Below are 14716 nucleotides of genomic sequence, written 5' to 3' on the forward strand. Positions count from 1 at the left end.
CTAGTAACACAAAGCAGTAAAATCTCTGTACTGTATTTGACTAAAAGGCAGTTGACACCTCTACAAAATCTGGTTGTGGAGCGCATGCAATGCCATCTGTGACATAGCTGCATCTAACAGTTTACAGAACGTCTTAGCAGATGAAATTTTTAGATGACCCTGATGAGCTGTCCAAGCTGTGAGTCGCACAGAGATGTCCAGCGTCCGTAAGCATTCAAGTTAGATCTGTTTGCTATCAATCATACTCAGCCTGCAGCTCAAATGGTGCCTAAGCCCTGGCTGTGTCACATAGTTTCCTCACTTCATAGATAAGAGAGGTTACTTACACCTGCTTACGGATCTCATTAACATGAGTGGTGAGGAAGCTCTGATAAGGATTCAGCATGAACAATCTTTCCACTGTTCTTCGGAAATATTGTTACTTTTCTATAGTTAGCTTTTTACAGTGTGAATAGACAATTCGCTGCCTATCTTATTCAAAACAAGTAGAAGCTGTGCAAGCAACGCCTATCAAAGCTATGTACAATATGATAAGCGAAAGGCAAAATTTCCTGGCTACATTTTTGGTGGGATAGGGGGCTGATTTTTTTTTGTTGATGGGGGTGTTTTGTGGAGAGAAAAGTAGAACCTTTGGTTTGCTAAAAAGCCTTTGTCTGCAGTTGGATTTGCAGCTCCATTTTCTTCAGGCTGAATCAAAGGGTAGAGTTTAGCAGCCTAGTTTAGCATCAGAAATGATACCTGTATTTAATTAACTCCTTTGCAAAAAACCAAACAAATAAAAAAGTATTTGTTTTTGGATCCAGGCAGAAAAGGCCTTGATCCTTTCAAAGGCTAAAGTGGTTTCAAACTTTTGTGAGCCAGTCAGCAGAAGGGCTAGACAGACAGAAATGCACAGCTGTGGTAGACTTGCAGCTTTCTTTATGTGCCTGCTATGCTTGAGTGCCATAGAGGAAGATGTGTTCTGAGCTGTATTTGAGATTGCCTGCACTGTTAGCAAAGGGGTGCCTGCAGCTCAGAGGAGAGTGAATCTGAACCTTGCTGGGTGCTGGCAGCAGTCATCAGCCTGGGGATCTGCATGGCTGGTTCTGAGATCCTGGCTGTTAGTTAGTCCTCCACCAGAGGTGGAAGAAGGGCAGAGATGGGGTAATAGGTTGAGAGGAAACAGGCAGATGGTTTTCTCATTGCCAGCCATTCTTTGCTAGCCCTGGAGGATTTACTGAGTGTTTGCGCCTTTAAAAAATAATTTTGAAAAAACCTTAAAAAGGAAAAAGTAGTAGAGGTGATTTTTTAAAACAGCTGTCATACGTGAAGTCCAGTTTAGTGTGGTGTGCCACCTGCTGCAAACTATTAAAGCTTCAGGCGTAACTAAACATTAGAGTAGATTACAGGACACATATTTTCTTATATTTTGAAATAATCCATAAGATTTTTAAATGAAATTTAGAAAGAAGTTCATGTTCCTGACTAGGACAAAGGGGTTTATTTTCAAATTGTGTTTTTTATTTTCAGATGGTAGTAAAATACACATGCCTAGGTAGATCAAACTGACTTTCTATGAGCAGGTGTTTTTAAAACTTCCAAGTGCTTGCAACCTAAATATTGTTCTAACAGTTTTAAATCTCTAACAGGTGGAGATTGAAAGTTGGAGATGGCACCAAAGTTAGTTAATAGGGAAAATACTGAAGGCTTGGCTTCCAGGTTAATCTCACTGGGGAAGGCTGGAAGGTAGATAAGAGATGACAGAGGTGGTTTCCATAAACTTCAGTTTGATAAGAAAAGTAAAAATAAGCACAGTAAACTTAAATGTAGTTCTGATTTCTGCATATATTGACTATAAAAGCAGGAAATTTATTCCTCAATGTTTTTGGTTGTTTTATGCTGTTTGTTCAGATTGTTGTTGAATTGCTGCAGTCAATATAGCTGATCTAGCAATCTCAAAATGTTCCTCTTTCATGAAAAAAGCCTGCCAATTCCCTGCTGCCATGCTTTGCGCATGATTGCAGGACTGCTCTACCTGAAATGCTAGAGAAAGCTGGCTGTGGTCACTTGGTCTTAAACCCTAGGAAGGAAAAGCCCTGGGATTTTTGAACCTTGAGGAGGATTTTGGTTTAGCATCTGTATTGCCACTTAGTGATAATCAGTGGCAATTCAAAGTAGCAACTGAATGGTGACTGACATTACACTGATGGGAAACTTCTGTATCATACACAAAGATTTTGTGGCACAGTTGACATGTTCCTTAGCATCTTTTTACCTTTTTGCTAATTAGAAATAGTCTATTTAATATCGGTAGAGGAATTATCTAGATAAACTTTTAATCAACTATAAATCCTTCAAAACTGGTAGGTGTCTTTGTTTCAGGTGAGTGGATATTTGAAGTTGTAGAAAAACTAGTTGCAGACTGCATTCTTTCAGGGCCGCAGGTTAACTGGTTTTGGTAAGAAGGAAAAAAAGTTCTTCCCTGGATTTAAGACTATAACTTCTGGAGCTGTGGTGTATTTTGAGGTGAACAAGAGCTTTCATGTGCAGGCTAGACTATCTTGAAGCAACGGCTGTGTAACATTCATTCTGCTCTTGATGGAAGCTTGCTGCAAATTTGACAAGTAACGAATTCGACACCTTTAAATTGCTTTCAGTGATTTTTTATTTTTTTTTTTCTGTAATGCTATGTGCTGTTCTCTGGAAAATCCTCAACCTCCTGTGAATGAAGATATGCACAGAAGTATTCATAACTGAAATAAAGATTTGCAGTTCTGCATTTTGTGTAATATTTACAGAAGTGCATAATTGTGCAACCTGCTTTGGATGTGTATCAAACTACACATAATTCTCAAATTCTTCTCCCAGCTTCCAGGGGGCATTTGAGAGGGTACTATTGATACTGATACAAATCATAAATGATGTTAATATGGACACTCTATATCCCTGGCAGATAATCAGAAATTATTTATTTGATATTTTTAAAGTTACAAATGAAAACAGTTAGTTCAATAAACTTGCCCTATAGTAATGTTGAATGATTAGGATTTTTAATTAGAGCACCCTGTTGTTTCTCTGTAGAGGTGTTTTTTGTTTTGGTTTGATTATTTCTTCTAGAAAGCAATTCAAGGTTATGTTTGACCGAATACTATCTTTTCTATTCTAATAAGCAGTGTGATTGTGTTGTAGTGTGGTCCCTCTCTCCCCCTGCCCTTTATTTTAAATGGTATGTTTTAGTCACATCACAGGACTCAACCCACTCCCGTGGGTTCATTGCTGAGGGAAACAAATCATGTGTGTAGGCATGAGTCGTGGCTCTTGCCTGTGTCTGAGAAAAACACTAGACTTAATGTCACATTTTAGTGAACCTTTTATATAGCACATTCCCTAGGTCTAATGTAAATTGTTGTTACATTTTTCTGATATTTTAGGGATTTTTAGCTGAGTTATTTATCTTTCTTTTTTTTAATCTTAGTTTAGGCAGAAAGTAGTTGAAGAAACAGCCATGTGTCTGCAAAGCTGTTAGCAAAACACATGTTATTAGGCTGAAAAACCTAGACGCTTGTGTGTTACTATTGTTTGATAGGATCTTTTGGGTACCAGTTAAGTGTCTGGTTTTGTCTTGGTGGTCTCTAGATCCTGAGGATATCTAATCGATGCATGCCACATTCTTGATTGCCGAAGAACTCAAACTTTGAATTTCCTTGTCTTAAAAAGCTTTGGAATAAATGGAAAGATTAGTTCATAAGATAGTAATTTTTAGAAGTGCAGTTTAGCACACACTGCTTGCTCTGTAAGACTGAATTTATCATGCTGTTAACTCCAATGGCTCGGTCACTGTTCATAGGCCAGCATTTCCTGCCCATGGTAAGTCCACAACATTTTACCAAATGCTCTGCTGAAAGAAGCAGGTTATGATCCCTGGATATGAAGAGTTAAGGCAAAAGAATATAGGCTTGTGTGTCTTGTAGAAATTGTGATTTCCAGTTGCTGATAGCTTATTGATGCCAAGAATTATTTTTCAAGTGTGTTTGCCAGAAAAATGAGTTAAAATGGCACCCTAAAGTCAGTCTTTTTTCTTGTCTGCTTAGTGCAAATTTTTTAATGAAACCTCAGGTTGTGATTTTCTCAGGATTCAAGTGTAAGCAAGTTCAGAGCAGGTCATTATTCTAATGGGACATCCTGAAGGAAATGCCAAGTTTTGTTGGTTTAGTTGGTTCTTATAACTGTGCCATGGCGACTGGCCAGGGCTGGAGAGAAAAGGACTGCTATGCTTTGGTGTTATTTATTTTAGGGCAGTTGATGTGGAGAAACAAAGTCAAGCAGCTGAAGTACCTGAACCAAAAAGACAGGACCGTAACGTCAACAAATCAGCATAACTGCCTTTCTGGCTCTAGTGGTCCATGTAGGGATCTGTGAGCTGCTTTCTTCCATGTGCCTGGATAAAAGGAGGCCAAATGCTCTGCAGTTCAGCACACATTTTTTCTCTTTAGAAATAGTATGGTTACAAAGATAAGACTCAGGGTCTGGCAGCGACATGTGATTGAAAAGTAGCTGGCTGAAGCTTAGAATAAATAAGACGTATGTTTTGTTACTAGGAAAAAAAAAAGACCTTCAAAGAACCGATCATGGTGTTGGCCTTTCAGTTCATTGAAAAAGATTCTCTGCCAGTTTTTAAAGTAATGTGATACTTCAGATGCCTGTGACACTGCTGTGTGTGGCTATGTAAATACTGTCCCTCTGGCAACTTGCTCTACTTGGTTCTGACATGGACAGCTGTTTGGAAAGACTGGGACATCTAACAGATGCTATGAAATTCTTTACAAGTATAACTGGTAAATATTCCAGTGGTACAGAAACATGCAATTAGCTTTCAATGCAATCTCTCTTCTTTATAAGTAATCTTGATCTTCAGAAGTTGATGATAAAATAAATGAAACAGCTTTCCTATTTGTGTATTGTTACTTTGAGTCTGGTTATATTAATAGAGAAATTAGGGAAGGTCTTTAGTAAGTCCCATGACCATTTACCATTAAGTAATCAACTCTTTAGATCTCTTGCAGAAAAAAACCTGTTCAGGTATGACTTCAGTATTCTCTATAGGAAATAGCATGTGTTCACAAAGTTCTTTAGCCATGTAAATTGTGCTAGGTACAGAATAAAGAAACAGAGTGCCTAATTTTCTGCTGTGGCCAGTACAGAGAAGTCAGTGACTCCATGGGGCAAGATTTGAATACTCCAAGTTGTGTGTCTAAAGTATATGGTGTAAACTTTTTTAGATATTTATTTCTTCACCTTCATTTAGTAGCTGTCTATGCTGTTGCACAATGTGTAAATTGAGTATTTTAAGTGTCATATCAACGTTAAAGTAATTATGTTCCATGAAATTGTCATTTTGTCTGCATGTTGTTCAGAACTTTTGTGTAGTTTTGTTTTACTAAAAAAATGAAGTTTTATTATTATCAGTGCTTGTGTCTACATTAAAGTTCACTTCTCCTTATGTCGAAGTAAGAAAAGTGTCTGTAAAGGATACCTTCAGTGCATTTCTGCAAATCACTGTCTTGCACATGTCAGATTTCATACTAGACTATTGCTGCTGCTGTTCACTCTTTAGTGTTAGTTCCCATGAGCCAGATTTAGACATAAAAATACGAGCCCATATCCAAATCGTAGTTTAGATAGTTTGACAGCTGTCAAATATTTTTTTTTTTTCCTACCTCAATGTTACAACCTATGCTGCTCTCCAGGGGAGACAAAATCTTTCTGTAGATAGCCTTATTGCTTGGCTTCTGTTGAGACGGCTGAGTGCTGCCGAACTGTGTCCTAAAAAATTACTGTGGCACATAAGCCTGTACAGTTCCTTGTGTGTCTACTGTTGGGCTCTCCCAGAATCCTTAGTGTGGCTGACCGAGCAAAATAGTTGAAATGAATGCCTTTGCATATTGTCACCATAGCTCCTCATTCACTGTTCAACTCACTATTGTATCACCATTCACCTCATTAAGTGTCTAATTACTTTAATAGGCTTTCCTGACACCTTTTTTCCCCAATTAGGAAGTGTTTGCCTGATGGTTTGGAGATGAACTGAAAGACCTTATCATGCTCAGAAATGAGCAGCTGCCATCACAGAAGTTACAGGTTACAGCAAGGAACTGCAGGGCTAAGTAAAAAAGAATAGGCAAAGGTTTAGGCATTAGTATCAGGATATTTCTGTGAGATGGTGTAGATTAGACCATGTGGCACTGAAAGCGTGGTAGTTCTGCCAGTACTCATTAATGTAACTCTCCCAGTAACTCATTAATGGAGCAGAAATTTTTGGGGATGCAAACTGCATTGACTTAAATTCCTTTCTTATTTAAACAATGTTAATTTGAGGTTTGTGTGTGTGTTGCATTTATGGTTGCTTTTTTCCTTTTTATTCTTTCAATGATTATTATTTAAGAGAGAAAACTTAGCCTGTTGCTTTGATTGTTCTATGTAGAAGGGTTATTTTCAGATACAAGTGTTAAATCTGTTTAATTATTCTTGTATTAATTAGTTCTTATTATTGTCTTGAAAGGGGCTGACAATATCAGGAAATACTGGAGTCGTTACTACCAAGGATCCCAAGGGGTAATATTTGTATTAGACAGTGCCTCCTCTGAAGATGATCTAGAAACTGCTAGGAATGAACTGCATTCTGCTCTCCAGCACCCACAGTTATGTACTTTGCCGTTTTTGATACTGGCCAACCATCAAGACAAGCCAGCAGCTCGCTCCGTACAAGAGGTATGTTACAAAGGCGGCATCTTGCCTGTTTCTGTTTGCTCTCTGCACACCACCCCCCCGGTTTTAATTATTACCCTGACATCCTGCTTAAGGACTGGCCTCAGTTACTCTTATCTGTAAGTGCACAGACCAAGAACAGTCCCAGCCCCTAAGAACTGAGTCCAGTGCGCTCTATACAGGCTTAGTCGTTCTGGAAAACAGACAATTAGTACTTGGATAAGAACAGTTCTTCTACTTTCACCATATTTTGACATTTTTAAACTACTTTTATCAAAAGCTGCTGGGACAGTGACTTATTATTTAGCTTGGGTTTTTTATTTGCTATTAGTTTTAACCTTGCATGACGCCATTCTTTCAACTGCTTAAAACAGTAGATTCCAGCCCTAGGTTGTCTGTTATGTAAAAGCTTTTTTTCTGAACTGCTTTGTACTGATGTGAGGGCAGAGTTGCAATTCCTGTTTTGAAGTCCTTAACTTGTTCAGATTTCCTTCTTTAAGGGAGTAATGTCTTTGTCTAATTTATAGCTATCACATAGTAAATTATATAATTGTTCTATTCAGTGTAACTTTTGCACTTAAGTTTCTGAAAAACACATCTTTCCTACATTCCTATCATGTCACAAACCTTTGAGGAAATACTGAAAGTTACCAATTCTTCATGAGAAACTCTAATAACTCTTCTGAAGTTGTAGGAAGAAGTTAAAATTTGGTTATGTCATTCTGTTCATAAACGTCCCTTATGACTCTTAAGGACTCTTCCTATTAAAGATTGCATGTGAAGTCTGCTGTTCGTTCTGTGAGTGGTGTTTTTCATTACAGCAGAGTGAAACTGTTTCAGTACCTTACTGTGTTGCTGTTTTGTATTTAATCTTGTTGCTTTCTTAGAGGCAATTCTTTCTCTAAAATATGATCTTTCAGAAGAATGCCAATTCAATGAAATGCAAAACTTACCAATCCGTACTGCTATTTGTACAGTTAGTTGTATGTAGTTTCTGTACTGCTTTATTGCTACTTATGCTTGCTTTATTAGCCAAAAGAAATAGAGGGTAAAAATTTAAGCCCATTATATGTTAAGAAGGAGAAGTGAAAATGTGACTGGAGTATAGTGATGTTTTGCTATAAGAGGAAGAGAATAAGTGAGAACTGTGTAAGCTACACTGTAAAATATTTTATTAAACTGTTGGTTCTTTCCTCAAAAACTGCATGCTTAAGGGAAAAAGATATTTGTATTTAGTATATCAAGTTACATGAAAAGGTAAACCGAAATGACACAGGGATAGAATCTACAAGTTTTAGCTCTTGTTTAACCAAAAAGAGACTTAAAAGTAATGAATATTTAAAGAAATGTAATATGGACTTTTCTGTATCAATTTATTAGTTTCTTCTAGCGTATTGTGGGATGTAAAAGCAAAGCATGTATTTCTAAACCTTTCACTTAAAAAATAATAATATCCCAAGACATAACTGGTTTCATTTTATTAATCCAAATATGTTGTTTTGATTTTTACTTTTTTCCTAGAGCAATAGCTCTGCAATTACAGATTACAGTTTCCGTCAACAGAAGTGCTTTTTTCACATTATTTCAGTATTTTTTATTTTACTACTTTTTTTCCTTGTTAAAATGACCATATTTGGTTAAAAGCTAATTGAGGATTTTGATTATAAATGTCATTTAAGAAATGTTCCTTGTCCAGCTTCACAATGCATAGCGAATACAATGCCAGTCAGTTTGCTTCACAGGAAATTATACATGTAACTCTCCGTTTTGCAGTTTAGCCCATATGGATAGCCTTTTGGGCCTGAACTGAATCTTTTGTGTGTTTAGAGTTAAAATTTCTTCTCTTTTATTGGCAGTACTGTAATTTTCTCCTCATCCATCATTAGCAATTCCTTGATATCTCAGTAGAGGAGTAGATCTTTATATGCTTACAGTAGCATTCAAATATGTTTCTCTACATGCTCTTTTAAAAAAATCTTTTGGTATATCATCATAGCAAACAAATCTTGATTGCTACTTCGAGTAGGAGATGCTGAGTACAAGAATTTATTAAATGTGCACAGTTTATGCATATTTTTCAGAAAAAAAAAATCGCCTTATATCAAGAACTCAGTATATGCTTTGAAATTTAAGACGAGTGGAAAACAAAATTCCAAAAAGAAAGAGGATGTCACAAGGTTGTTACATTTTCCCTGAAAAAAATCATGTCCTGTGCTTGCTGTGTATGCAAAGTGGGAGTGTTATTCAGTCACTTTTGCCTGTATTAAAATGGAATTTTCTTGCTTTCCTAAAGGCTTTTTCCCGTGCTGTTGTCCTCATTGAAATATGAAATGAAAGTAAAATGCTGAATCATAAGACCATTTCTTATTTTGAAGGGAGTATATTTAAGGATTTAACAAAAATAATATCTTGAACATTGAGAGTTTTATTAGACATCTTTGCAGAACTAAGTCCATTAATTACAGGTATTTCCTTGCTTTTTTTTTGTGTGTCAGAACACAGATGAATTACAGTTGAAATTCAGAAGTATATATGCATTCTTTTAGGCAACAGATTGCCTTTCTTTAATGGATATGAAAGGACCCCTTGGAGTATAATTAAAGAAAATGTCTGAGTTGAGTGGCACGTAATAGTAATTGTAGAAAAATATTTATCTACAACAAAAATCCTTCACAAAACTGTACAAGTGCCAAGCAGTTTCTGCAACAGATGTTAGTTACATTTATTGTTGAAAAGTGCAGTTGCTTCAGTTTTTCAAAATTTTATATTTTATTTTAATGTGTTTTCTACATGCATTGCTTAGATAGAAATGATATTGTAGAAGCTGCATGCTGTTAAGTATTAAGCAATGTCATGGACAGTTCAATTTAAAACTATAACGGCTATTTGCAAGAATATCCAAATAACTTGTTTAATTTATAAATGAAATATAACCTAATTCATTTTGCAGGCATGATTGAAGGATATCCTTCATATTATTAAAGTGATCAGGAAAAATTACAGGAGAAGCTAAATTGAAATACTAATCAGTAACTGTAACCCTTTTTTCCTGTGTCCAGGTGCTGTTTAGATGTTTCCAAATTTTTTTGGCTTTAAAATGAAATTAAGAAAGTAAATTTGACATTTCATTCTAAAAACTATAAATGACGATATTGTGTCTCTTATTTCTCCTATGTCAATTTCTATGGTGTTTATTCCACCTTCCCTGTCACAGATATTTGTAGGTTATTTTGTTGTTCCTGTGACAGTAGCACATATTTGTTTTCAAATAGCTGCTAGGTGATTTCAGCTGAGCAATGCTGAAATAATATTAACCAGTTTGTAAAACTCAGACAACTATATTTGCAAAATAACATTATTTTAGATTAAAATTACAGTAATGATTAATGATACATGTCAGTTCTGACTGCTGTTTTTGAAACCTCCTGAATTAATAAATAAAAATAGTTACAAGTGAAAAATGAATTTAGTTACTCAGCAGATGGGAAGATGGTGACATATCAGTTTTGTCACTGTTTCCAAAATGCAGGGTGCAGTTCTAACACTGTGTACCTAATTATATATTTTTTAAATAAATATCTTGCTTATGGAGTGTGCTTTTGGTTTTCCATCACAAAAATGCTTTTGATTATAACAAGTGTTTTTGATTGGTCAGATTTCTGTTACAGGGTTAAAATATTACGGGAGATTTACGGTGATAAAAGCACTGTAAATTGCTTTGCAAGGGAACAGCAGAATTACTATGATTACCAACTTGTTTATTTTTATTTTGGAATGTATGCTGCTCTATCTAATAATATTGGAAGCTGGATATTGCAGTGGATTCCTGTGATTTGAACCAGTATGCAAACTCAGAGTCTCTTTTCTCCCAGGTCAGACCAGTATTTAGGAGTCGCAGATCGGATGCATTGGAAGTTTTCCATATTTTAGAAATGGTATTTAGTATTTTAGAAACAGGCTAAACTAAGCAAACACTCACCTGAATCTGGAACTTCTGGAAGCCATGAAGGACTGGCCAAAGCAGAAAAGAAATCGAACTATGAAGCTTTGCCAGTTCAGTGGTGAAGCGGCTGTGTGTTTGGCAGCATATTGGTTTTGGGGAGTTTCTTTGTTTTTTGTATTTAAGGCTGTTTTCAAGATTGGGGTTGGACTAGATGGTCATTGCAGGCGCCTTCCAACTGAGCTTTTCTATTCTAAGATCATACATGTGAAGACATTCATAGAGTATAACCTTGTGGTGTTTTTTCTTCTAGTTATCCAAAAGTGCCAGCAATTAATACACTTCTTTAATACATATAAATTGATGACTACTAGTACCAGAGGAGATCATTGAAGAGACGTTCTAAATTCCTGTTTTAAAAAATGCTAGAACTTTTTAATATAGACTTACTAGTAGACAGTGAATCAAAAGTCTTCTCAGTCTATTGTAAGACTGTATTATCTTTTTAAATATTGTTGTCAAAAGGTTATGTAAGGTGCTGATCACAAGTAGGTTTTTTTCATCTTCCATACAAGATCTTACTTTAAAGTTGCGGTACTGACGGGCATGTGAAACTCCAGAGGAAAGTCGTTGTTTCTTCAATAGAGCAAGATTAAAAATATCTCTGAATTACAAACAATATTTGCAAAAGCAAGTGTGAAAGGTTGGTCACATGTTTACATAGACTGTGATGTATTTGTCTATTTGAGAATATTTTAGGGAATTTGGGATTAATGGACAGTGTTTAATTTGGTTTTCTGCTAGCAGAAAAGTGGAAGGTGACTCTCCTTGTGAAGAGGCGCCTTAGGGATGTGAGGGCTAGTATCTGTTACTCTGCCAGTTTCTTCTGTGTTGTTTATGTCTGGAAATAATTTTGTAGATAAACAATGTCTTATTGATGCCTTAAATGTCTTAAAGCTAAATAACCATTGCAGGAGAATGTCCAGGATTGTCGGCATCTGTGGAGGCTCTCACTGGTGCCGGTGAGCTGGAGCACAATAGAAACTGTGGTTTCTGGGCCTGCTGATGCTTTACAGTCTGAGTTGGCTGCATATGACAGGTTTAATTCCAGGATGTAATTACTTTTTATTTTGGTGTCGTCATACTATTTTGCCGTAGTTCATGCTTTTCGTAGTTTCTGCTAGTTAAGAGAAAATGGTTTCTTTTTGGAAACCCTTTCAACATACCAGTTACAGATTACATTACTTAACAGCTAAAAAACTGTTGAGCAGTGGCATGTGAGGAGGTTCACCTTCAGAATGTATGCGGTACCTCAGCTAACAGTTTTGAGCAGATAATGCCTCCAGCAGCAGATGCTACAAAAACTTAACCTGAGAGTGAAAATGGAAGTGCTCTTTGCAGTCTGTCCCATTCTCATCCTGGTCAAGCCTCTCAAATTAGTTTACCTATCTAAATTCTTAAAGACCAGCTGTTGCAAATCTGTGTACATTATGACAGGGACATCCATAGCAAAGTTAAATCAGGGGCAGATTTTTGGTTCCTCAAGAAACTATTTCTGAAATGATTTATCTTCAGATTACTGCAGCAAATAGCCAAAATATGGATTCTTACCCTGTTTTGAGATCATAGTGACCTTAACGACCTTAATATTTGCAATCCCCTCACTGCAAATACTTCTTCTCGTCCAAGGTGTATCCCCTGACATTTGAAGATTGTTTTGGAGCTGGACTCCATTATTTTGAGTATTGGCTGCTTCCTTCACAACTGTGGCCTTTGCGGGAACAGAGGAGTTATTTGTCAGACTTCAGTTACGAACACATTTGCAGGAGAGGAGGACATTATTAAACTGATGTTTACGAAATACTAGTCTTGCCATATTTAGAACAATGCAGAAATAACTCCTATTTACATGTCTCATAGGAACTTCTGTTCTGATTAACGAATTTCTTCGGACCTGTTAGGAAGATGATCTAGATATAGAATAGTGTAAATAAAATACAATATAAAAAAATAAACAATTTAAATAGTCTGTGAGTGTATCAACATTCTAGCAAAATGTGAACACCAGAACAGTTTCATACAATTGCAAGTCTGTGTTCAATGAAAATATTTAGCAGATAGTGTTTGCTTTAATCATTGCCTAGTTAGAATGATCAAACTTATAGCAAGTTATTATAAGGTGCCATTAAATCTTTCCTATCCTTTCTCAATTCTGAACCGTTTTCCCCCCCCAAAATTCCTTCAAGCCATTATGCTTCTAGAAAAATCTCAGATGCGATGTGGGTGTGAGGGAAACCCAAAACCATCGAATCGTAGAATCATAGAATAGTTTGGGTTGGAAGGGACCTTTAAAGATCACCTAGTCCAACCCCCCTGTAATGAGCAGGAATGTCTTCAGCAAGATGATGTCTCTCAGAGCCCCATCCAACCTGACCTTGAATGTTTCCAGGGCTGGGGCATCTACCACCTCTCTGGGCAACCTGTTCCAGTGCTTCATCACCCTCATTGTAAAAAATTTCTTCCTATAGTCTGAATCTACCCTTATTTTAGTTTAAATTACCCCTTATTCTGTTGCAATGGGCCCTGCTAAAAAGTTTTTCCCCCATCTCTCCTGTAGGCCCTCCTTTAAGTACTGAAAGGCCGCAATAAGTTACTCTTGGAGCCTTCTCTTTTCCAGGCAGAACAACTCTTTCTCAGCCTGTCCTCACAGGAGAGGTGTTCCATCCCTCTGATCATTTTTGAGGCCCTCCTCTGGACTCGCTCCAACAGGTCCATGTCTTTTCTGTGCTGAGTGCTCCAGAGCTGGACCAAAGATTTTTCCCAGGTTGAGTGTTGGACAGGACATTGTAGAATTTGAAAATGGGATAATCCAGAGAGAAGAAGTAACAGAAGGAATGGAAGGGGACCGGTGAAAAGTCTCATGCACCTCTTACTGTGCCATTTTCCAAGACTTTATTGGCAGCAAAGCAGAAGAGATGAGAAGCAATTTGGGGTTAAAACAGAAAAAAAGTAAGTAAGTGATTCAACAAGTTTGAAAGTGGTGAAGGGCCCCACAGTTCAGGGAGGATGAGGATGTTGTAAGGCTGAGTTTTTGCATAAAGCAGTCCGTTGGAGGCCACCTTCTGTAGGGATGTATACTTAGAACAGGGTCCATTATTTCTTCAGAAATCTCTTCTGCCCAGTGCATAATGATATTTGGTTCAAAAAGAGGAAACCATTCTCTCATCCCCTTCTTGGAGTGATTCAGTAGCAGATGCAGACATACCCCCGAAGAAACATGAATTATCCATTCTCTAGCATCTGGGAACAATCGTCTTCATAAGACTAGAAGCAGAGTTTTGAATATAATGACATTATTCTAATGATGATTTGTTGATACTGCAGCATATCATTAGTCATGCTGTAATCATTATAAATGTAAATGTTTTCTCAAAATAGTTTAAATGTTTAGAAAATGTATTACATCAGTCTGACAGTAACTTGTTCTTATGGAATGTGAATGGCCCAAAATTTTGAGTTAGTTTGGGAAAGAATTATTGGTGAAGGATTATAGAAATCAACTAGGGAACATATTTTAAAAAATTATAAAATGTGAGGAATTTTTTTTCTTGAAAATGTCTTAATGTATTATTCAGATTAAGACAGGTCATTCTTATTTTTTTTCTCTACTGTTTACAAGAATAGAGTAATAACAGTGCATAGAATAATCTGTGGTGATGCATACACAAAATTTCTCAGTATCTTTATTTTTCTTATCTTTGTTACATTTGGTTTTTCAGATTCTGCTCATAAGTGGAGTTGCAAGGGTCAGAAATACTGTCTTAAAACTAAAGACTTGGTATTTGTATGTAGGCCTTTTTAAACCTAATGCATGCTGAAGTTCCTTGTTCAAGTATTAATACACACTGCATCTAGCAAACTGTTAAAAAAACCCAACAACAAAACCTCCAGCCTGCATTAGTGAATGAGCTTTTCTTGAAAGGGTGTTCATCTCAGCCACACATATGCGTAGAGGAGGATAATTGGTATTAC

General features: G+C 36.6%; 1 protein-coding gene across 2 annotated transcripts in view; it reads left to right on the plus strand.

Annotated features, from left to right (window-relative positions):
- Positions 1–14716, plus strand: part of ARL15 (ADP-ribosylation factor like GTPase 15) — a 215948-nt gene that overhangs the window by 78673 nt on the left and 122559 nt on the right. For both annotated transcript variants that reach the window (XM_014965077.1, XM_014965078.1), the window contains one exon: positions 6539–6747. In XM_014965077.1, coding sequence (XP_014820563.1) covers positions 6539–6747 — 209 coding nt within the window. The remainder of the gene's footprint in view (positions 1–6538; positions 6748–14716) is intronic.

This window comes from Calidris pugnax, unplaced genomic scaffold, assembly GCF_001431845.1.
Source record: "Calidris pugnax isolate Ruff unplaced genomic scaffold, ASM143184v1 scaffold273, whole genome shotgun sequence".
NCBI classification, from domain to species: domain Eukaryota; kingdom Metazoa; phylum Chordata; class Aves; order Charadriiformes; family Scolopacidae; genus Calidris; species Calidris pugnax.